General features: G+C 44.2%; 1 protein-coding gene across 2 annotated transcripts in view; it reads right to left on the reverse strand.

The window, feature by feature from the left end:
• Window positions 1–25,040, reverse strand: part of RB1CC1 (RB1 inducible coiled-coil 1) — a 353,042-nt gene that overhangs the window by 277,503 nt on the left and 50,499 nt on the right. For both annotated transcript variants that reach the window (XM_082257759.1, XM_082257760.1), the window contains exons 4-6: window positions 24,281–24,451; window positions 3,918–4,120; window positions 2,506–2,920 (exon numbers count right to left, since the gene is read on the reverse strand). In XM_082257759.1, the coding sequence (XP_082113885.1) occupies window positions 2,506–2,920; window positions 3,918–4,120; window positions 24,281–24,451 (789 nt within the window). The remainder of the gene's footprint in view (window positions 1–2,505; window positions 2,921–3,917; window positions 4,121–24,280; window positions 24,452–25,040) is intronic.

Here is a 25,040-nt window from a genome sequence, read left to right on the forward strand (position 1 = left end):
ATAAAAAGAGCAACTTAGAGAGTCAGAGTGTCTCAGACGATCAGCAGAGGTTGACCAATCTGTGAAAAGCTGCGTCAACATAAAATTGAAAAGATTTTAAATATATCTACAGTACATAATATCATCAAAATATTCAGAGAATCTGGAGAAATCTCTGTGCACAAGGGACAAGTTTGAAACACAATATTGGATGTCCATGATCTGGCCCTCAGATGAAACTGCATTAACAAAAAGCATGACTCTGTAATGGACATCACTGCATGGGCACAAGAATACTTCCAAAAGTCACTGTATGTTCATCCAAAAATGCAAGTTAAAGCTCTATTATGCAAAGAAGAAGCCATACCTGAACATGGTCCAGAAAAGTAATTGTCTTCTCTGGGCCAAAGCTCATTTAAAATGCTTTGCTGAAATATGAAAAGCTGTTCTGATGTCACACGAATAGAAATGTGCCATTCTTTTTGGTAACCATGGTCGTCCCTCCGACTAAAGTGGAGAGGGACCTTACGGCTTGTTATCAGCGCTCAGTTCAAAAGTCTGCATCTCTGATGGTATAGGTTGCATTATTGAAAAGGGCAGCATGCACATCTGGAAAGGCACCATAAAAGCTGAAAGATATATCCAGGTTTTAGAGCAGTATATGCTCCCACCAAGATGATGTCTTTTCCATTTTTTCAGGGAAGGCCTTACATATTCCATCAGGACAATGCTAAGCTAAACCACAAACTGCATCTATGACAACAGCGTTGTTTCATAGTAGAAGAGTCCAGGTGCTTAACTGGCCTGCATGCTGTCCAGATCTTTCTCCAACTGAAAATATTTGGCACATCTTGAAATGAAAAAGAAGACCCAGGACTGTTGAGCAGTTAGAATCCTATATCAGGCAAGTATGAGATAACATTCCTTTCCCAAAACTCCAGCAACTGGTCTCCTCAGTTCTCAGACATTTAGACTAGTGTTAAAAGCAGAAAGGATGCTACACTGTGGTAAACATGATCCTGTCCTAACTTTTTGGAGACGTGTTACTGCCATCTATTTCAAAACTACCTTATTTCCTCAGGTTAAAGTGGTTCTAAAAGCAGAAGTTTTTTCTTTACCTTAATGGTCTCTCTATCATCACTGGAGAGAGAGGCAGCAGTGGGAGATATTGGCTCCTTCTGCTAACAATAACGGCCAGTGAAGAAAGAGCAGGGGGCAGGGCTGAGAGAGCAGGACATAGCCTGCACAGGAGCGAGCACGAGAACCCCCATAGCAAGCAGTTTGCTATGAGGGCACTCGGTAGGGGCCAGAGGCACTGGCGGGAGATGTCAAAAGAGGATGATCGTGACTGCTCTGTGCAAATCGTTCGCAGACAGCAGGTAAGTAGGACATGTTTGTTATTTTAAAAAAATAAAAATGTTGCCTTCAGAATCACTTCAAATATTTGATGTTTTCTATGTTCTATTGTGAATATAATATGGGTTTACAAGTTTTGCAATCACTGCATTCTTTTCTTATGTAGATTTTACAGAGCATCCCAACATTTTGGGGTTTTGTGTTGTACATCCTAATATAATATGAACCCTTTTATAAAATATATCCAAAATTAATATGTTTATAACTCAAGCAACACACTATACAATTTGATTGTATAATCCCTGAACAATCCCCTGAACTTACACAATTTAGGGATTGTACAATAAAATTGTGAAGTATATGGCTTGAGTTATAGACATATTAATGCTTGAATATACTGTATTTTAAAGCATACAGTATATGTATTTTCATTAGCTCTCGCTTATATCTTACCTTGTTGAGATTAGTGGGTTAAGCTAAAATAAATTCTGAGTGTTTAATATGACTTTAAATAGAAACAAACATTTATAATGCAATAATAACAATACTTATATTCAATAAACCTCATCTCAAGTGGCTAAATGATCAATTATTCTATTCTAGACATATATTAACAGATAAGATACTCTAGCTTGAAGTAGAATTAAAGACAATTTTTTTTTTTAATTTTGGATAGAGTAAGGAAAGGTTATAACCCGTGTCAGGTTTTTTTTTTTTCCATGTGTGTCGCATTGAAGGGATTTCCCTTCACTTCCTGTCCCATAGCCAAACAGGCAGTGAGAGGAAATCCCTGCAAATAAAGAGAATTCTTATGGGAACCCCAGGTCACCAGAGCTAGTGTCCCCATTGGAAGATTTCCCTTCTATTATTTTTCTGGGGACAACCCAAAATTTGTGGTTTTCTTTTACTTTCACTTTCAATTATAATAGTAAACAGGCCAAATAGAAGGACTGAATATCTGCAACAGGGACACAGACAGCAATAAAAAACTAGTAGGCATTTTAACCCATCACCACTATATCCAAAACAAAAATTAAAACGTTTTGCCATTTAGTAATACTTTAACCTGTCCCTGAAAATAGTTTTTGATAAGATGGGAACTATGAAAAGATTATTTTAAAGAAAATAACAAATGAGCAGGAATATGGCTTGTCATGCACTAATACTTACTCTGCTCATAGAATCAAAACATTTCCTGACCAACGATTCCACATCATTTGGACGATCCTGCACATTTATCCAGTCCAGTAGGGATACGTTAAATGGTGGGCCTTCTTTAGACAAATGTCCCTCTGAAACTTCTATATCCTGGCCAGAAGAGTCCATAGTGTCTTGCTCAATACGATTGTCATGTACTTCCTGTGTTATATGTTCCCCAGATGTAGTGAGAGAAGCTAGCAAAGCCATGTTTTTTAGTTTTATTTCATCATCACATTGCACTAGTTCAGCAGTCTTCTCATTCTCAAGTTCAGCGATATCCCCTTCCGCGGAGGATAAAAACCTATCTAGACACATCCTGTAACTGTGTCGTGTTAGGCACTCTAGCAGTGGAATCTTGGCCATGACGGAAACAGCAGTTCCTAGACTAAAAACCAAAAGTTCAAACAAAAAGATTTCAGATTTTCAAGAACAGATCATTTTAAGCACAGCACAGAAACAATCCAAAAGTTTTTCTACATGACAAGCATGGCAGTTAATGGAATAAATGGCTGGTTAAGCAAAAAACTATTTTGAGTGAGATGACTGCTACTATCAGCAAAAAACATGCAGACTCAGCGCATCTAAAATGTACTATGTCTAGAAAAAATAATGCTACAAATCTCCGCAGTACATCAAATGTTGTGATGTTTTGCCTTTTTAAAAACTTTGCTGACAGAAAAATACCTGTTGGTCTGCCAGAAACCCAGTGTGCTCCTAGGTTTCTGTTTGAGCTAAAAACACAATGCATTTGCTGCATTGCCACCCCAAGCACTGTTGTCAGCCCTGCCCAGCTCTCCTCAGCTGGATTACAGAACACCTTCCCCTTATACTATGGAGATAAGAAGAGGAGAAATGGTTTTAAAGTCGGCGGGGGAGAACCTAGGCAGGGCTAATAGTCCTCCGTGCAGCAGAGGCAGACCTCACTGGATTTCTCACCGATCAGCGCGATATTTTCTGTACATGCCGCATTTTTATTAAGACAAAATATAAGGAAATGTGCATGTATTGCAAAACAAATTGTACTCAAAAAAACACCACTGTTTGGATGCTTGTAACACTTAAAATTGGCAGCTAGTGAAATAATGCTTCTCATGTGATCATTTATTTGTCACAGCATTAGACATCAAGTTATAGAATAGAAGTAAGTAATGAGTAAAGCACTGACTTTCTCAGCAAATTCTTTCAGAATATGGCACTCATAAGTAAATCACACATATAATGACTGCATGACAGTCACAATGATAGGTAATAAACAGGACAAGGACATGTGGGGTGTGATGGCTTAACAAATAAGATTGTTTAAATTAGAGAAGGACGATGTATGGAAAAAAAATGAAAATATATACAGTTCTAATAAATGGCTCAGTAAAACGTAGACTTACTTAGTTAATTTAACTTTAATGTCATCTATCGACAGCAGGTATTTTGAATTTGCATTCTCAAACTTGAAAAGCAGTTTTTGGTATGAATGTGTACAATCTTCTAGATTGGCCATTATGGCAGCCCAGCCCTGGTGCTGAAGATGCTCGTCATGAACCAGACCTTCACAAAACGAACAAAGCTTCTTGGCAACCTCAAACATTTCCTGCACAAAACAGATTATTTTTAAAATCAAAAGCTATCCCAGTGTTCAACATTTGTACAGTAACAGTTTAGTTTTGGCAAATTGCATTACAAACAAGTATGTTACAAGCAATAGATTTCAACAAGAAGGCAATAGACCACTGACAGTAGGCAAACGGACTTCTGTGGCTGTATAGAGTTAGGTACATGCCCACAGACAAAAATGGATTTTTGTAAGAACTTACCGTAAAATCCTTTTCTCTTAAGCTCATTGACAGACGTAGTCTTCTTGATTCTCAAGAGCTGGGTTATGTTGTCTCCGCAGGAGTAGGACTAGGCAGAATGACAAAACGTTCTGGCTCCACCCTAGGGGCAGTCCCTGAGGGTATATCCTCCCTCTCTCTGCTACAGGGAATCAGTTCTGTTTAAAGCAGTACAGAGAATTTAACCCAACCCAACTCAATGATAGAGGGGCGGGTACTACGTCTGTCAATGAGCTTAAGAGAAAAGGATTTTACGGTAAGTTCTTACAAAAATCCATTTTTCTCTATCGCTCATTGACAGACGTAGTCTTCTTGATTCTCAAGAGCTGGGACATCCAGAAGCAGTGCCACAAAATGAGGGGTGGGATTGACAGAATCAAATCCAATCTAGAAGGCCCAACCGGAGCCAACCAGAAGTATCAAAGGACTCATCGAGTAAACAGATGAGACCTACCCTCGAGGTAGACCAACAGTCTCCTCAAACAGTGGCCTGCAGGAACCTTGCAGCCAGAAGAGGCATCTGACGATGCCATCACATAAACCTTATACAATATTGTAAAGGTATGAACCGACTACTAAACAGTCGCCTTGAAAACCTGAACCACTGACGCCTGATGGCGGAAGGTCCAGGAAACTCTAAGCGCCCGAGTAGAATGCGCCTTAACAGGGAACGGGGGATCCCGACCCTTAGATAAAATAAGCCTATACCACCGTCTGTCTGATCCATCTAAAGATGGTCGCAGCAGAACAGGCAACCCTTTCTTAGGGCCATCCGTGATCACAAACAGTGAATCCGTCTTACAAATTGAATCCGTAGTATTCAAGTATATCCTGATCGCCCGAACTACATCCAAGGAATGCCATGCAATTCTCGAGGATGATTGGGCTAAGGACATAGGAAGGACAGTACACTGTCCTTAATCAATGAAACTTTTAAACCACCTTAGAAGGAAGGATGGATTCGGATGAAGAACAACCTTATCCCTATGAACCACCAGAACTGGGGAACAACAGGATAATGCAGCCAGTTCTGACACCCTGCGTGCAGAAGTGATAGCCACCAAGAAGACCACCTTCTGGGATAAAGTAGGCAAGGGAATCTCCCTGATATTTTCAAAGGGAGGTGTCTGAAGAACCGACAGCACCAAATTAAGATCCCAGGATGGTAATGGCGCGTGCACTGGCAGAGCCAGGTGTCGCACCCCCTGGATGAAATTCCGCACCAAGGAATGAGTAGACAAAAGCTTCTGAAAGAAGATAGCAAATGCTGAAACCAGACCCTTGATAACACTCAAGGCCAGCTTCTGCTCAACTCCCTGTTGCAGAAAGCCAATATTCGGACTACCGAATAAAGATGTAGATGGAAGGGATTCACATCACACAATATAAGACTTCCATATGCGATGATAATCTTTCTGGAAGTCGCTTTCCTTGTTTTAACTAGAGTAGGAATAACTGAAGCTGACAATCCCTTGTCCTTCAGCACCTGGGCCTCAATAACGAGGCCGTTAAAAACCGGCGATCGTAAAGCAGGATGGAAGATCGGTCCCTGAGACAGTAGATCCTCCCTGAGAGGAAGTCTCCACGGGACGTCCGCCATCAGTCTGACCAAGTCGGCGAAACAAGCACGACGAGGCCAATCCGGAGCTGCCAGGATTACTGGAATTCCTTCCTCCTCTATCCTGCGAAGAAGTCTTGGCAGTAACCCAAGATGAGGGAAGGCATACATTAGCTGGTATTGCCCCCACGGGGCGATCAGTGCGTCTGCGGTTTCTGCTAGAGGATCGCGGGAACGAGCCACGAATCTCTGAACTTTCCTGTTGAATCGAGATGCCAACAGATCCACATCCGGGGTGCCCCATCGTAGGCACAACTGGTGGAAAACGTCTGGATGGAGGGACCATTCCCCCTGATCCAGGGTCTGACGGCTGAGATAATCTGCCTGCCAATTCTCCACCCCCGGAATGAACACCGCAGAGATTGCTGGAACAAATCGTTCCGCCCAGCGAAGAATGCAAGCCACTTCTTTGGCCGCTCGGACACTCTTGGTGCCCCCCTGATGATTGACATAAGCCACGGCCGTGGCATTGTCCGACTGGATCCGAACCGGGCTGCCCTGGAGCTGCTCGGTCCAGTGAATCAGACAAAGTCTGATCGCTCTCAGTTACAATACATTTAATCGGTAACCTGGATTCTTCCGGGGACCAAAGTCCCTGGACAGATAACTGACCGAGAATTCCTCCCCATCCGGATAGACTGGCATCCGTGGTCACTGTCGTCCAATATATTGGCAGAAATGACTTTCCCTGGCTGAGCATCGGAGACCGAAGCCACCAGACCAGAGACTCTCTGGTCTGTTTGCTCAATCGGATCTGATTGTCCAGGGATTCCGGATTCCGATTCCATCTGAGAGGGATCTCTTGCTGAAGAATTCGGGTATGGGACTGGGCAAATGGGACTGCTTCGAATGAAGCCACCATCAACCCCAGAACCCTCATGCAAGTCCGAAGGGAAGACCAGCTGTTGGACAGTAACAACTGGACTGCTGATTGAATCTTTCGGAGTTTCCCTACCGGAAGAAAAAACTCTTGTCCTGACTGTGTCTAGAATTAGACCCAGATATTCGAGCCTCTGGGTGGGAACCAGAAATGACTTTTGCTGGTTCACCAGCCACCCGAATTCCTGTAAAGAAACCATAGTAATTTCTATGTTTTGTAGCAAGGTCTGAGGAGACTCTGCATGAAGCAGAAGATCGTCTAGGTAACCTAGAATCGATATACCTCTTTGGCGCAGAAGTGCCAACATTGGGGCCAACACCTTTGTGAAGACCCGCGGAGCCGTGGCGAGACCGAAAGGTAACGCCACAAACTGATAGTGGTTCTCCTCTACGGAAAAGCGTAGAAAACGCTGATGTCCTGCGAAAATGGGAATGTGAAGATAGGCGTCCTTGATGTCTATGGACGCTAGGACATCCCCTGGATGCAGGAAGGCTGCTACCGTGCGAATGGACTCCATTCTGAATCTTCTTATGAAGACAAGAGAATTGAGTGCCCTTAAGTCCAGAATTGGACGCACTTTGCCCTCTTATTGTAAATAGGTTTGAATAAAACCCTAGAAACCGTTCTGTCCAAGGAACGTGGACTACCACTCCTTGTTGTAGTAAATCTATGACTGCTCTCCGCAGATCTTCTAAACGATCTGAGGATAGCCGGATATTGGAAGGGAAGAATCGCGCCGGTGGGAGAGATCGAAACTCGATCTTGTACCCTGACCTTATGACTTCGCAGACCCATTTGTCCGGGATTCTGGAAAGCCATGGATCCGGGACCCGGCGAAGACGTCCCCCCACCCCAGTTATGGGTGGGGGCGCACCTTCAGGCTTTGGACGGTTTATCTTCAGGTCTGGAGGGGGCGGGCTTTTGCTTGCCCGACCAACGACCCCTGACGCCTCCTGCAGGAGCTTGGAGGACTTAGTTTTTTCACCCGCTGGACGAAAAAACCTCTTGTGAGCAGAAAAAGAAGGCCCTCGTCTTTGACGAGTTCCTCTACCTTAAAAATTTTGTGGTAAAAAGGTGCTTTTTCCACCGGTGAGATCCTTAATGATCTCATCTAAGTTGGCTCCAAATAGACGCTCTCCTGAAAAGGGGATATTAGCCAATGCTTTTTTGGAACCTTGGTCGGCTAACCAACCTTTTAGCCACAGTGTACGCCTGAGAACCACTGCTGAGACAGATGCTCGCGCCATTAATGGAGTGGCGTCTAACGCCGCATCACACACAAACTGTAACCCCTGTATCATTTGTTCCAACAAATCTGATACCGCCTGAGGGACTTCTTCTAAGTCCCGGCGTAACCACTTGGTCCATTCAGTTACAGCCTGCGAAAACAGACCAATAGCTATATAGGTCTGAAAGCTGATCCAATCAAGGCAAACATGGTGCGAGACATAGCTTCTATCTTGCGATCCACTGGATCTTTAAAAGACGGAGCGTCTTCTAAAGGAATAACCGTGGCTTTATTCAATCTAGCAATTGGTGAATCCACCACAGGTGGTTCTGTCCATTTCTTAATGAGGGTTTCCTCAAACGGATAACGCCTGTTAATGCGTTTAGAAATAGTAGAAAATGCGTTTTGGCAGACTCCATTCTTCTTTGATTGGATTGCCAAAACATTTGGGCAATGGAAAAAACCTTCGCCACTAGATGCGTTTTTAGACCCAAAAGGGATCTCAGTTTTAGCTATTTCTAACGGAATACCCTGTAATCTTAAGGTCTCTTGAACAGATACCATGAGTGCGTTTACCAACGCTTCCTCTCTGGCTATGGCTGATGCCGAAACATCCTCCTCACTGTCTGAAAAGACAGTACACGAGACACCAATACCAGATGAAGTACCTGCAACTGCAGAAATAGGCTCAGAGTCTGAATCCGAGGTTTCAGATAATAAGGGGTTAGGCGGGGGTCGCTTACTTGCGCCCTGTCCCTGACAAGCCACTTCCACCCGGGACACAAGCTTCCATAATAGCGGACAACGATTTAATCGTCAGTGGGGAGCTGGAGGATCCTGCAGACCCCTCGAGGGGATCCGGAGGAGATACCTGAGTGGCAGGGTCCATGATAATTCAGGACACCTTTGCCAGAAAACACAAAAAAAAAACTTTTTTTTTAAATAAAAAATACCTCTTTTTTTTTTTTTTTATGTGTCTCCCCCTAGCGCAATAGCGCCCCTCAGAGTACCTGCTTCTCGATCCCAGAGAGAGAGAGAGAGGGACCCCCAAGGCTCACCAACCGATGCAGTGCAGTTTACAACAAACTGCAGTCAGCGTCTGTCTTACACAGACTGGACTGTTTGCTTTTTCCCGGGTAGAAGGCGTGGCTCCGCCCCCTGTGTACGCCTTCCGGCGTTCCCAGCCCTCCACGAGGTAGCTGGGCTCACAAAACATGGCCGCCCCCATAGAAGAGACATAAGACTCCAAAAACATGGCGGCCGGCGTGACCTGAGGACATACATGCATTCGGTCTACGGCAAAATGGCGGCGGACCGCCGATATCGTCTTCCCAGCACATCCACCTGCTAAGAGATGATATATGGATCTGCAGAGATACACTGCACATAAGGTAGGATTATACCTCCTATGTCTGCTGTAATGTTACAGTCTGCTGGGTAGAGTGTTAGCTCTTGAACCAAGTCCACTTCCTACAAACACATGCTGTATTACAAGGGGGACTTGTAAGTATCAGATATATACTGACCATATATGGAGGGGCCCATAATATATACTGCCTCATAATGAGGAAAAAAGGGAACGTTTACTCACCATACCGAACCGACAGGCACCCTCTCTTCACAATACCCTCTCCACCGGGGTGGGGGTTTGTGGACGCCTCGACTCTCTGGTACCTGGCGTCCAAGCAAGCTTTTAACTCGCAAAGTCAGTCCCTTTACTGGGACTCCGTCGCGGCCGACTCAGCGCACTGGTCTGCACGCGCTTTTAGGCAGAAACCGGGGTGACCACTGGATCTCAACATCCAGCCCGTCGCCCGGCCCCGCATACTTACTTGAATATGTCGCGGCCGACCAAGCGCAATGCCTGGTCTGCGCGCGCTCGTAGGCCGGCTGGGGTGACCACAAGTGTCGCCCAGTCCGGCATTTTTGCTTGAAGATCTCACAGGAAAAAAACACTGGAGAAAACTACCTAAAAAATGTCTTTTTCTAAAAGAAAAAAAGTCTTGCCAGGACCAAAAGATCCCAGCAAGGAACTTAGGTCCTTACTCCTGACTAGACAGAAAAAAACTGATTCCCTGTAGCAGAGAGAGGGAGGATATACCCTCAGGGACTGCCCCTAGGGTGGAGCCAGAACGTTTTGTCATTCTGCCTAGTCCTACTCCTGTGGAGACAACATAACCCAGCTCTTGAGAATCAAGAAGACTACGTCTGTCAATGAGCGATAGAGAAATTCACCCGCATGCAGACTAGGTGTGTACAGCTGCCTTCAACCATTCAGACTTATGAGTGGGCTGGGAGATCAATGATAAATCTAGTCAAAGATCTTAAAGCGGAACTTCACCCTAAAGGGGAAATCCTGCTTTTTGCCCTTTTCCCCACTTCCTCTACTATTTTTGGTTTGGCATGTTGAGCCCATTGAATACTTCATTTTTGAATTTTCATTTTTCATGTTTTGTCATGTCATGTCAAGTGATTGAAAAATGACAAAAAGGTTTTACACCGCCTTCAGAATATCAAAGGCCATGAAATGCCAAGATAGCACAAACCCCCCACCCCAAATGAGCCAATTTTAGAAAGTAGACACCCCAAGCTATTTGCTGAGAGGCATGTTGAATCCACAGAATACTATATCTATTGCCATAGGTTTCATGCAAATAACTATTTTCTTTTTTTTTTCTTTTTTTACACAAAGTTGTCACTGAAATGATATAATGCTCACACATGTCATGGGTATATGTGAAATTACACGGCAAAATACATTCTGCTGCTTCTTTGTACAGGGATACCACATGTATGAGACTTTTCGGCAGCCTAGCCGCGTACAGGACCCCAAAAACCAATCACCGCCTTCAAGCATTCTTAGGGCGTAAATTGTCTATTTCACTCCTCACTACCTATCACAGTTTAGGAGGCCATGAAATGCCAAAATAGCAAACCCCCCCCCCCCAATGACCCCTTTTTGGAAAGTAGACACTGTAATGATATCCTGCACTGGATATCCTAAAAGCTGTCGCAAGCAACCATTTTGTCACTGCAACCATTTTGTTCAGAGCTCTGCCATGACAGCTTACAAAAGATCCTCACTCACACAGCCCCCCTCCCCTACTTCAATTAATTCCTGGAATGCAGGGAGTTTCGACTTCAAACAAGCCGTTATCTGAACAGATGTCTGGACTGATATCTGTTCTGATACTCAGGCCAGGTCGTAAAGCCATAACCAAGCAAAGGAGGATAATGGCTAATGGGTCGAAAAACAGAGCCATTCAAGAGCTCTGTTAATTGAACAAATTTACACATAAAATTCATAACTTTAAACACAAACAAGATATGTCTCTAAAAAGTGTATAGTTAAATGCAAAATAAAATACTGATCGCATTGAGACCATGCATGATTACCCTATCACATATAGAATAGAAGATAGCAATAAGATATTCCCTGTGTGATAATATATTCATGTTTAGTATCTTTGGAAGCCAAATCACATGCTGAATGATAAACTAGCAGTTTAAAGAATGTAACCATTACATATTTCGAGATATTGAGAGTGGCATAAATCTGTCTATACGGGAGGTTCCTTGGTATGGTCATAAACCTTAGGGGACGCCCATGGCCACTGTGTTTATTGGTCAGGGACCTCTGTTAACACCCCCTGCTGTCTCAGAGAACAAGAGAGAAGCAGATGGGGTTAGAGAGTTCTCATGGTAACATCAAGAAAGGAACATCTATCAAGTTTGGGAACCGATCACACTGGCTCAGCTTCTTAAACTCTGATAATACTCAGGACATTGAATGCAAGTATTCTTATTCCCCAATCCTATCTTATTTCTCTAAATTGCTGAATTATGTCGCTATTTCTTTGAAACACTTTTTTCTGTAAATATTTTATTTGCACCAATTTTAACCTTTTTATTATTAAACTTTATTTTGAAAAGTGTTATAATTGTCCCTAAGCTCTTAATGCAAACTAACAACGAACCTGTCTCTTGAAGAGTGCTACTGTATAGAATAAATCCTCTGAACATACCTGTCTGTGGTGACAGTGCGTGTTACAGATGATTATTCTAAAGTCATAATTGGTATTTCTAAAATTACGAGCGTCCGCTGGGCTCATCATAACGTAGCGGTGGTGGCAGTGAAAGGGTTAATTGCTTAATTAGCCCGGTGACAATCGCTCTCAGCCTGCTGGCATCTAGATTGTGGTCCCGCAAGCTGGGAAATCTATGTGCCGGGAGCCGCTGAGAGTGGCATTGTTACGCAAGTGACGGCAGGGGGTGAGATTGGCTGGTCCTTGGTCACGGGTTAGTGAGAAGGGCAGGGATCTGATAACCACCACCGTCACAGACACTCCAAGCTATTTGCTGAGAGGCATGTTGAGTCCATGGAATATTTTAGATTTTGCAACACGTTTTATGAAAATGACAAAATTATAATTTTTATTTTTTTTAAACAAAGTTGTCGCTTAAATGTTAAATTGCTCACACATGCCATGGGTATATGTGAAATTACTGGAATACCCAAATGGGAGGCAGTGGCTTCAGACACCCTCACAGGGGCCGCCCCACATAGTTTCCATCCAGTAGGCTGCAAAGCCGCGGCCTAAATTTTTGGCCAGATCCGGCCGCGTAAGGCACGGACCCGCAGATGCTAAACTATTAGCTCCCCCAGCACAACAGCCGCTGCAAGGATCCCAGAGGACATCCCTGCCCTAGTGACCAACCCACAGGGTGGCAGTGAACCCTGCTCAACCCCCCGTTGCACACCAGGAAAAACCCAGTCAGCCGCAACTCCAACAAGCCGTCCTTTAGAGCATGTGGCAAAAGCCAGCCCATAACCTCACCCATGGAGGGGGGGTGGGGGGATTGAAAGACCGTCAGTGACCGCCGAAAGTTTAGAGGGGATCGGGAGAAGGAGGTGAACCCAGGGGTCCCACGGTCCAACGGAGGGGCCCATGTCAATCCCAAAACCCGCTAGGAGTAGAGAGAGGACAGCTACTTACATACCAGGAACAGGGTGGGCACCGCTTCAGACAGATCACAGCTCCATCGGAATGTGGGTGGCTGTCGACCATGAGGAACGCTGTGACTCAGACCAGGGCCAGGTCGTATGCGCCCTCGCGAGACATTTAACTCGCAGGCCAGCCCCTGTCCAGTGGGGCTATGTTGCAGTGGACCAAGCGCGGAGCTGAGGCCTGCGCGAGCTCGTGAGCCAGACTGGGGGGACCCTCTGGATCTAGATTATCCAGTCTGTCACCCAGTCCGGCAATTGATTGTAGATTCTCACAAGAACAAAATAACAAAGATAGGAAAAAAATCCATTTAAAAACAAAAAAATAGCCAGGATCAGAAATCCCAGCAAGGAACTAGGTCCTTAGAAATAGGTCCTTACTCCTGACTAGGCAGAAAAAAACTGATAGCCTATAGCTGAGAGTGGGTATATACCCCCTGGGACTGCCCATAGGCATAGTCAAGCTTTTTCCTGCCTAGTGTCCTACTCCTGTAGGAGGCAGTATTAAGAAGAATCAGGAGCTGTGTCCGTCAATGAACAAAAGAGAAAAAAATGTTTGTAATTTTTCTGAAACTTGTGGCAAAATAATAAATATTCCATGGACTCAACATGCCTCTCAGCAAATAGTTAGGAGTGTCTACTTTACAAAATGGGGACATTTGGGGGGGTTTTGTGCTATTTTGACATTTCGGGGGCCTCCGAAACTGTGATAGGTTGTGAGGAATAAGGAATTTACGCCCTTATAAAGCCTGAAGGCCATGATTGGTTTTCAGGGTCCTGTCTACGGCTAGGCTCCCAAAAAGTCTCACACATGTGGTATCCCTGTACTCCGGAGAAGCAGCAGAATTTATTTTGGGGTGTAATTACACATATACCCATGGCATGTGTGAGCAATATATCATTTAGTGACAGCTAAAAAATGTATCATTTTCACAAAACTTGTGGCAAAATATAAAATATTGCATGGACTAAACATACCTCTCAGCAAATAGCTTGGGGTATCTACTTTCCAAAAAGGGGTCATTGGGGTGGGGGGTTTAACTGTCCTGGCATTTTATGCCAAATATTCAATGTTTATGCCACACATCACCCACTCTTCCAGCCACTTGAATAGCAAGCCCTTTTTGACACATTTTTTTGTTTACATGAAAAAAAATTGGATTTTTGTCTTATTGTAAAATCCTTTTCTCTGTTCTTCATAACAGTAGGGTTACACTGCCCCCTACAGGAGTAGGACACTAGGCAGAAAAAAAGTTCTGACCACACCTATGGGCAGTCCCAGGAGGTATACTCCCACTCTCTGCTATAGGATGTCAGTTTTGTAACAAAGAAGTGTCAGAGTACCAACCCAATTCAAAATAGACGGGCGTGTACTGCGTCCGTCAAAGAACTTCGGAAAAAAGGATTTTACGGTAAGACAAAAATCCAATTTTCTCCATCGTTCTTTGACGGACGCAGTCTCTGTTCTTCATAACAGTAGGGACGTCCCAAAGCAGTGCCATAAAACATGAGGGATGGGAAGAGTAGAAAATAATCCCCCAAGGCTGAATCATAGCCAACCAGGCAACATAGGACTCATCAGAAAAACAAGATGAGACCCACCTGAAAAAAACATTAAACGTCCTCAAGGGAGACTAAAATACCCTCAAACCCCAGCCTGCAAAACTTTGCGGCCAAAGGAGGCATCTGCAGATGCCAGCGCATCCACCTTTTAAAATGTTGTGAAGGTAGGAACAGACGACCAGGTAGCCGCCTTGCAAACCTGAACCACAGATGCCTGATGGTGAAAGGTCCAGGAAGCACTAAGCACCCAAGTAAAATGTGCCTTAACAGGGAAAGGAGGAACCTGATCCTTAATTTAGCCTGCACAACCGTCTGTCTGATCCATCTGCAAATAGTCGCAGCAGACACAGGCAGCCCTTTCTTTGGCCCATCCGTGAATACAAAGAGCGAATCTGACTTTCGAAAAGACTCAGTAGTCGCAAAGTACCACGCTGAAACCATATCCAAAGTATGCAGTGCAAATTTCTTAGGATGTTTAGGCTTAAGACAAGAGGAGGGTAACACAATTTCCTCATTTAAGTGGAAACTGGAAACCACCTTCGGAAGGAAGGACGGATCCGGACGAAGCACCATATTATCCCTGGGAACCACCAGATAGGGAGAACAACAGGACGCTGCCAGTTCCGACACCCTGCACGCAGAAGTAATAGCCACCAAGAAGGCCACCCTCTGGGATAAGGTAAGCAGGGGAATCTCCCGAATATTTTCAAAGGGAGGTTTCTGGAGAACCAACAGCACCAAATTAAGGTCCCAAGGTGGCAACGGAGGTCGCACCGGCGGTGCCAAGTTTCGCACCAGGGAATGGTCCGCAGTTCTGGAGAAACCTGATTTCTGTTTGCCAGACCAGGGTCGATTGGAACCACCCGAGGGGGCCTTGAAAGACCTAGATCCCTTATCAATTGACCCTGAGGGACGAAAAAACGTTTTGTGTGCAGAGGAGGGACCCCGACTACAACGAGCCTGTGGGAGAAAGTTACTCTTACCCCCTGTAAGACCTTTAATAATGTCATCAAGGGTAGCCCCAAACAGGCGATCTCCTTAAAAAGGGAGACCAGTTAAGGCCTTCTTAGAGGTCTAAACCGCAGACCAGCATTTTAGCCAAAGTATACCCTAGAGGACTACTGCCGAAACCAACAGTTGAGTCACTAGTGGAGCTGCATCCAGCGAGGCATCGCAAATAAATTGCAACCCCTGAACCGACTGGTCCATCAGCTCTGCAAAGGCAGGGGGGTTTTACCCCCTCCAGGTCACAGCGTAGTAACTTAGCCCATTCAGTCAAATTTTGTGACACAAGGGCAATAGTAAACACCGTTCTCAGAGCGGACCCCCGTCAGGGAGTACATATTGCGGGCTACGGACTCCGCCTTTCTATCCGCCGGATCCTTAAAGAACGAGGAATCCTCCACTGGAATCATGGTAGCTCTACTCAGCCTGGAGACCAGAGGGTCCACCAAAGGTGGCACAGACCACTTTTTAATAATAGACTCCTCAAAGGGGTAGCGCCTAGCAATCCGCTTAGGGGCCCCAGGGGGACGCTTGGGGCTGTCCCACTCTTTTTTGACCATATTGTCAAGGTACGCGGGAAAGGGAAAAACCTTTGCTGCTCTGGATGGCTTGTGAGTGCTAAACGTAACCAGCGCCTCAGTCGCAGTCACAGCTGCGTCCTCCATTTTTAGGGTCTCATGCACAGATACAACCAGTGCGCCCACCAGCGCCTTTTCTTGCGCAGTAGCGGAGGGGGAAGTGTCATCCTCATTGTCAGAGGAGACAGGGTGCAAGGTAATAGACCCAGCAGGGAGACCAACGTCTGCGGTGGCTGAATCAGTCAGAATCTGACACATCAGATGAGGCAGGGGTAGGCGGGAGGTGTTTTTTGGCACTTCGCCCTTAAAAGGCCAACTCCACTCGGAACACAAAGGATTCCAGGACCGCTGACAGTGCATCAGTGGATGGCTGGGATCTGGAGGGCCCTGCAGCCTCCGAGAGAGGGTCAGGTGGAGAAACGTGTTCCACACAGTCCATGTCGCAGCAGAGAAACCCCGCAGAAAAATTTGAAAAAAAAACTTTTTTTTAAAGTCCCACCACGCTATAGCGCCCCCAAAAGGTCAGGCACAAAGCACTGAAGACCCCCAGCAGAGAGAGAGAGGCCCTCCAGAATCACCACCCGCAACAGAGATGCACCAGGAAGGCCCAGGATGTCTATACAGCACATGTCTGCAGCGATCTGTGATTAGAAGGGAACCTGAGTGTCAGCACTAGGGAAAAAGGAGGGGCTCCACCGCCCAAAAAAAAAGTGACTCCAAAAACATGGCCGCCAATGATTTTCAATGAAGATCCACCGCAAAATTGGCCGCCGGGCTACACAAACATGGCCGCCGATCTTTTTTAGCACATGGGCTACAAGAAAAATGCGGCCCAGTGCAGCCTGCGGAGCTTCTGGGGGCCCTCAAGGAGACCCCCCAGCCTCCTGGATGAGATCGACAGGATGGGGGGCCCTGGTAGTGACAGGTGAGTACCCCGCGCAACCCCGCCCCCACCATCAGCATGACGCCCAGTCCCAACCCCCGGGGGTTCAAGCGCCCCATAGTCCCATTAAGTGAGGAGAGGAGGGGGGACAGGCAAGGGGGGTGCGTGACAGGACAGAGGGGAACCTGGGGGTCCGACCGTCCTAAGGAGGGGCCCGCGTCCACGCCAAAGACCCGCCAGGGGAGAGGGGGAACATTTACTCACCATACCTGGAACAGGCGGGCACCATTTCCTGACAAAACGCCTCTTTACCGAACTGGGGGGGCTGTCGGCCAGTAGGAACGCTGCAGCTCAGGCCTAGACCCGGTCATATGCGACCTGGCGAGACGTTTAACTCGCAGTGCCAGTCCCCGTTCCCTTGGGACTATGTCACGGCCAACCCTAGCGCTGGGGTCTGCGTGCCCTCGATGGCCGGCTGGGGTGACCACTGGATCTATATATCGAGCCCGTTGCCCAGATCCGGCTTAGTTGCTTGTAGATCTCACAGGAAAAAAATCCAGAGTAAAAAACAAACTAGAAAAAAAACTTTTAGCAGGACCAGAGATCCCAGCAAGTAACTAGGTCCTTACTACTGACTAGGCAGAATAAAACTGACATTCTAAAGCAGAGAGCGGGAATATACCTCCTGGGACTGCCCATAGTCAGAAGTTTTTTCTGCCTAGTATGCTACTCCTGTAGGGGGCAGTACAACCCTACTGTTATGAAGAACAGAGACTGAGTCCGTCAATGAACGATAGAGAAATTCATTTTTTTTGCTAGAAAATTACTTTGAACCCCCAAACATTATATATTTTTTTTAAATCAGAGGCACTATAGATTAAAACGGTGGGTGTTGCAATTTTTTTCACAGTGATTTTCCAAACGCAATTGTTTTGGGAAAAAAACACTAATTAGCTGCTAGAATTGTTTTTACATGAAAGCTGACCGCCATCTGAAAAAAACAATACCAAGATGATGTCTAAACCTCCAGGCATCATTCCGGTATAACCACTCAAATTTGTTGGGCATATATTAAAATGTTCTTTTTTTTCATGCAGCCTGTGGGCTGAAACAAATTCCTCCATTCACATCGATTGATCAGTGGTATGCCCACCATTAGAATACCGCCCTGCATCCACCCCATACATGCAATGTTCTTTTTTTTCCATTCATCCAACCTAACAGATTCCTCCATTCACATCGATCGATGTGGATGAAGAAATCTCTGCCACTAAAAGTGAATCATAATATATGCCGAAGCATAGGGGAGAGCCGCCCTCCATGTCCACCCCATCCCTTATGTTTCAGCATATACAGAATGCTTTTTTTTTTTAAACTGCAGTGGTGAAATCCCCTCCTACAGCGCCGAAGTCATGGATTTACGTATCGTGAGAGCAAACCCTGTGGCGGTCAAAATAAACAAATCAGTGCTGCAGCTGAATGGCGTACCTGCAAAGCAAACAACGATTAACGATAAAAAACATAGCATCAATAAAAACATCAACTTAAAAAAAACAACTTTTTTATGGCAATCTGTGCCAAAAAAAAAAAAAGAGTGCAAAATATATGGCGAAGCATAGGGGCAATTTATCCCTATGTCCACCCCTTCGCCATATATGCTCTTTTTTGGGGTTTTTTTTTTAACTGTGGTGGTGAAATAACCTCCTACAGCGCCAGGAGTTGCTGGTTTTACGTATAATGAGAGCAAACCCTGTTGCTGTCAAAATAAGCAAATCAGTGCTGCAGCTGAATGGCGTACATGCAAAGCAAACAATGGTTAATAATAAAACACAGTAACAGTACAGTAAACAGTAGATTTACATACCTGGACAACTATTTTTGGCTTTTTTTTTTATTTATTTTTTATGTTTTTTTTTTTTTACACTTTTATTGTAACTATAAACGTTTCAGGTTAGGGTCTCTCAAAATGTGATAGCTATCTAACATCTTTCGAGACCCTGTGTGAAAGTGTGCCCTACACTGTGCCGTGCTGTACCCTATTCTAATACTGATAGCGACGGAAACATTCACCGATGCAGAGACCAGGTTCGCCAGGACAGGAGGGACAAAAATAACGGGTGTCACGTGCTTGCTAAAGACACGCCATCTTTTTTTGGGGTGCTCTTTGGGTAGGGGTACCAGGGAGGACATCCGGAAAATGCCTCTCATGCAGCCGTCTTTTGATTGGGAAATTGGGCTACAGCATCTTTTGGATACAGAAGGGCTGTGATGATCTCTTCCTGGAATTTTAGGAAGGATCCACTTCTTCCAGATGATTTGTATAATACATAAGCGTTGAAAAGAGCCAATTGGAATAAGTACACAGACACTTTTTTGTACAAGTGTCTGGCCTTAAAGGCAACTAAGTACAGCCCCATCATCTGGTCATTAAAGTCCACCCCTCCCATTTTACGGTTGTAGTCATGGACAGAGAGGGGTTTTTTAACACCAGTCGCCTTTGTAATTTGGACTGCAATATCTGTGCGAATGGAAGACAGAACGAAAAATTTCAGTTTGTCCTTCAACTTCTATTCAAGCAGGCTCTCTCCCCCTGACTAAGTGGGGCATTTACAAGCCATTGGGGGAAGCCCCGGCGATTAGATCGCATGGTGCCACATGCGCCAATTCCTAATTGAAAAGGGTGTCTAAAAAAGTGGCACGCTTGTATAGAAGTTGTCCATCTATAAATGATACCCCTTTCCGAATAAGGGTAACACCAAGTCCCAAACAATCTTGCCGCTGCTCCCTATGTAGTCTGGGCAGTTGGGGGCTCCACGCTTTTCCCTCTTAAACCAGGAAACTACATGTATAGCCTGTTGCCCGCTCACAGAGCTCATCTTGACCCCATATCTGGCACGCTTGCTGGGGAGAAACGGTTTGAAAGCAAGGCAGCCAGAAAATTAAATTAGGGACTTGTCAACACAGAAATCTTGTTGGGGGATAAACAAGGCTGCAAATTTTTGGTTGAAGTGGTTTATGAGGGACCAAATTTTTTGGAACCGGTCATATTCAAAGTCACCCCGAGGACGACAGAGTTTATTGTCGCTGAAGTGCATGAACCGCAGAATTTGCTCATATCTAGCCCTGGCTATGGCAGCAGAGAAAGATCTGTACAGCCCATGAAAAACAGCTAAAAAAAATCAAGGGGAGTAAATTTGGCTGTTTCCACCTGAATTCTGGGTTGGCCAGCGAATGGGGGAAGCACAGGTGCTTCAGAATCTGTGGGCTGCCAATCAGGATTTGCAAGCACATCAGGAAGGGCACTATGGGTTCTACGGGGCTGCGTTCAAATTCTTGGTGGCTGTGGGCCACAACTTGTGCTAGCCACTGCATCAGCTTGAACTGCACTTATGGGACTCGCCACCTCACCAAGTGATATGGCAGTGCTAGTTTGTCTATGACCAGGGTGTGCTAGGCCGCTGGGCCTCGCCAGATCACCAAAAGATTGAGCAGTACTAGTACCGACACTCTGCTGCATATGAGAATCATGCCGTTCAGCAACAAAAGGGGTAAATTAGGATAATCAAGAGCCAGGGACTCCAAGGCAAATTAACACAGGGATGAGGAAGTGCAGCTAATTAATTACAGGTAATCTGAAAATCAATGGAAAAAAATAGTAGCAATCAGCGCAAAAACCCAAAATACCCCTGAGTCTCACGGTCACCAAACTGTACTAAAAATAAAGTGATAAAAAATTATCTAAATTGTATATACCACCTGTGGTGGAAATAGTGTATTCCCTAAGTGTAGAAAATTATATAATGTAATGTAATGTCAGCAGTTCATCAACACTGACACAAATATGTGAAGCCTAAGAAAAAGTGCATAGTGCATAAAAAGTGCAATGTGACTAAAATAGGAATATGATAACGGAAAAAAGTGGGAATTCCTTATAAAAATGTAAATAGCAAAACAATTTGTGCATAAAAAGTTCCTGTGCAATATGTAAATATTAGGTACCTAAAAGGTAAATGTGAACCGTAGTGCAACTATCAATTAAAGTGCCAAGAAAAAATGTTGACCAGCATCCTGGAAAATAAATGAAAAGTGCAAAAAATGTTTTTTGTATATAAACCAATCATTAAACTAAATATCATCACATCATATATATATATATATATATATATATATATATATATATATATATATATATATATAAAGTGCATGCACGATATATATCCAAATAAAAAAGTCCTTAGAAAGAGTCCATAGCTATTCAATTAAAGTTGCAGCAAAGTACCAGTTCAGGAATGGTGCCACAAAGCAATGCAAGCAATCCAAAAAATAGGTGTCTTCAATGTGCATCTGTGATTATCCCACCATCTGTGTGCCGCCCAGAGTAGACGTCAATAGACTAAACTAGTAGGGCGGGGCTTCTGGGCGCTTAAGGAACACCGCAAGTGATTACAGAGCTAGACACACGCTCGCAGCTCCTGCTGCATGAACCTGATTTGCTGGTTACACCAGCTGTATCTCTGGTGAGTTTATTTAGTGAGCCCTGTATAACACGGATGGTGGGATAATCACAGATGCACATTGAAGACACCTATATTTTGGATTGCTTGCACTGCTTTGTGGCACCATTCCTGCACTGGCACTTTGCTGCAACTTTAATTGAATAACTGTGGACTCCTTCTAAGGACTTTTTTATTTGGATATATATCTTGCATGCACTTTATATATATGACGTGATGATATGTAGTTTAATGATTGGTTTATATACAAAAAAAATTTTTTGCACTTTACATATATTTTTCAGGATGCTGGTCAACATTTTTTCTTGGCACTTTAATTGATAGTTGCACTACGGTTCACATTTACCTTTTAGGTACCTATATTACATATTGCACAGGCACTTTTTATGCACAAATTATTTTGCTATTTACATTTTTATAAGGAATTACCACTTTTTTCCGATATCATATTTCTATTTTAGTCACATTGCACTTTTTTGCATGGTGCACTTTTTATGCACTATACACTTTTTCTTAGGCTTCACATATTTGTGTCAGTGTTGTTGACTTAACTGCATTTATATTATATAGTTTTCTACACTTAGGGAATACACTATTTCCACCACAGGTGGTATAAATAATTTAGATAATTTTTTATCACTTTATTTATAGAACAGATTGGTGACGGTGAGACTCGGGTAGTTTGGCGTTTTGCACTGATTGCTACTATTTTTTCAAACAAAAGAAGGGGGCTGGGTACGTCTGCCCCTAGCAGGGACCACTCCCCCATCGTCAGAGCTACCTGTCAGGGTGCCACTGCTCTCTACAGGTTTGTATACTGAGCTTGATTCTGACAGTGAGGACTCCCCATTGCTCTCATCTGAAATGCTCAGTATCCTGTAGGCCTCTTCACTAGTTTACCTTTGGTTTGACATTTTGGCCACTTAATTAACAGGTACCTAGCATAACTCACAGGTAAAAAAGCACCTGGTGGTCGAGGACTGTTTGAACCGCTACGAAAAAAACTGCTAGTGCTTGCAGAGATCAGGCCTGACTCTGCTAACGCCACGCTTTTGGGTACACTAAACTATTGGGGACGCTAGTATAGTTCTGATCAAATCAAAGACATTGACCCGTTCAGACACTATACTAGTAATGGAGGTATTAAGTGTGTGTGTGTGTGTTAGTGTTACTGGCAAAGGGTTAAAATCTGCCGCTATCTGGGATTGAGCCTGACGCTGATGCTAAAGCTAACTGGTGTCACCCGTGACACTAATACAGTGTTTAGAAAAAAAGATCTGTACATTTTACTAGTGACAGGGAATAAAAGGGTTAACTGGGGGCGATCAGGGGGTTAAAACTTTATTAGAAAATGTGTGGGGAGACCCTGATGCTATACTAACATTGATGCTAACTAGCATTACCCGTGACAGGAATACAGTTGATCAGTAACTTATCTGTACACTGTACTGTATATAGTGACACTGTGACAGGGCAGTGAAGGGGTTAAATGGGGGTGATCAAGGGGTTAAACCTTTATTAGGGGATATATGGTGGCTACCCTAAACCTATCTGGGACTGACGATAACTACCGCTGGCGCTAACTGGCATCACCATTGACAGTAATACAGTGATCAGTAAATTATCTGTATACTGTATATTGTGACACTGTAACAGGCAGTGAAAGGGTTAATTAGGGGGTGAAATATGTGCCTATGTGTACTGGTTTTAGTGTAGTGCTTGTGTACTGTGAGGCTTTCTTCTCTCATGCTGGAACCAAAAAGGACTCCAGGAGAGGAGATTGCATAATTTCCTGTACCTGTGTTTACATTACACAGGCACAGGAGGTTCTGCCATTGGTCAGAACCGATCACCAGGCCCAGGCCATAAATCATTGGCCTAGACCTGATGACTGATCGGTTCTGAACCAAATCAAATCACTGTGGGGTCAGGGGACAGGCGGGCACGCATCACGTACCTGTACGTGATTTTGAACAGCCGGCCCGCACGGGGCAGTATATATGTGGTGGGCAGTCCAGAACTGGTTAAAGAGTTCTGTGTTCCATGATGAAAAAACTCCACAGGTGCTCTACTGTGGGGTGCTCCTAATTGGGAGAGGATGGTGTCTTACCACAGTGTATTGATCCCGATTACAGAGACCAAAGGAAACCTGCAGAGAGTCGCTGATGTCAATAGACCCAAAAATCCACAGCATGCATCAAATAGAATAAGCTCATCATATGGCCAAACATGAAATCGGGAGAAGCCTCATAGTGAGACTCCGTAAAAACTATTTATTAAAACATAAACAGAGGTACACTTACGAGAAAGCAGAAAAATCGAGCATGAAAAAAGCTGGCCAAGGTGTCACCCATCTAAATGGCCGTAGTGATGTCACACGTGCGCTCCATCCGACGTCTTTCCACAAAACTGTTGTCTTCTGGGATTGGAAAGAAAACAACAGTTTTGTAGAAATGCGTCAAATGGAGAGCACGTGTGACGTCATTATGGCCGATTAGACGGGTGACACCGTGGCCAGCTTTTTTCATGCTCGATTTTACTGCTTTTACTGCTTTCTGCAGTGCTATAACTTGGGAACTGCAGGCTTTGTCATCAGAATGTAACACCATTGCTATGTTTTGAAAAAGAAGTTTGAAATTTCCCACCACTGCAAGCTGCGTCCTAGAGGCGACTGTGTGAAAGACTGCAGGCATCATGAGCGACTCCTCAACCTTTAGCTCCATTTCATTCTCTGCTGAAAAGGTTGTTCTGGGAATAACTGGAGGACGTTCACACAATATCATCTCTTTATTGAACAGGAATATTGGATTTGTGTCCTGCAGAGAAAAAAAAAACAAGTCAGATCACAAACATACAACAACCTATTTGGTCATTTTGGTTTCATGATAAAAAGACCAGAACAGCAGTCAGGAAAAATACATTAAAGCAACACCCTACTATACAAGGCTCCTCACATGGACTTGAATTGCTCAGGAAGATAGGGGGTACGTCTGAATATGTCTGTAGGAAAAACAAATGCACTAGGGCAAACTCTAGTGCCTATTGATTTTGTGATTGGTCACAAAAAGCTAAAGCAGCAGGCAAGTAAAGAGGGAAGATTATGAAAATGGAGGCTATTAGATCAGGGTCTTAATGAACTTTTGCCCTAAAAAAAAAAAAAAAAAAAAAAAAAAAAAAAAAAAAAACTTATCAGCAAAGTTATAGGAAATAAGGAACAAAAAACAATTGCAGTAGTTCATCAGAAATAATTTTGCGCAAAAAAACTCACAGGTGTGTAATAATCTCACTCTACCCAAACAAAAAGACAGTATGATAGTTAAAGCGTACTTAATCCCAAAAACAAAAAAAAAATGATATATTGCAGCTTACTACCCCATAGAATTGGTGACTTCATTTTTTTCCTTA

Source organism: Pelophylax lessonae (assembly GCF_965119305.1).
Source record: "Pelophylax lessonae genome assembly, chromosome: 5".
NCBI classification, from domain to species: domain Eukaryota; kingdom Metazoa; phylum Chordata; class Amphibia; order Anura; family Ranidae; genus Pelophylax; species Pelophylax lessonae.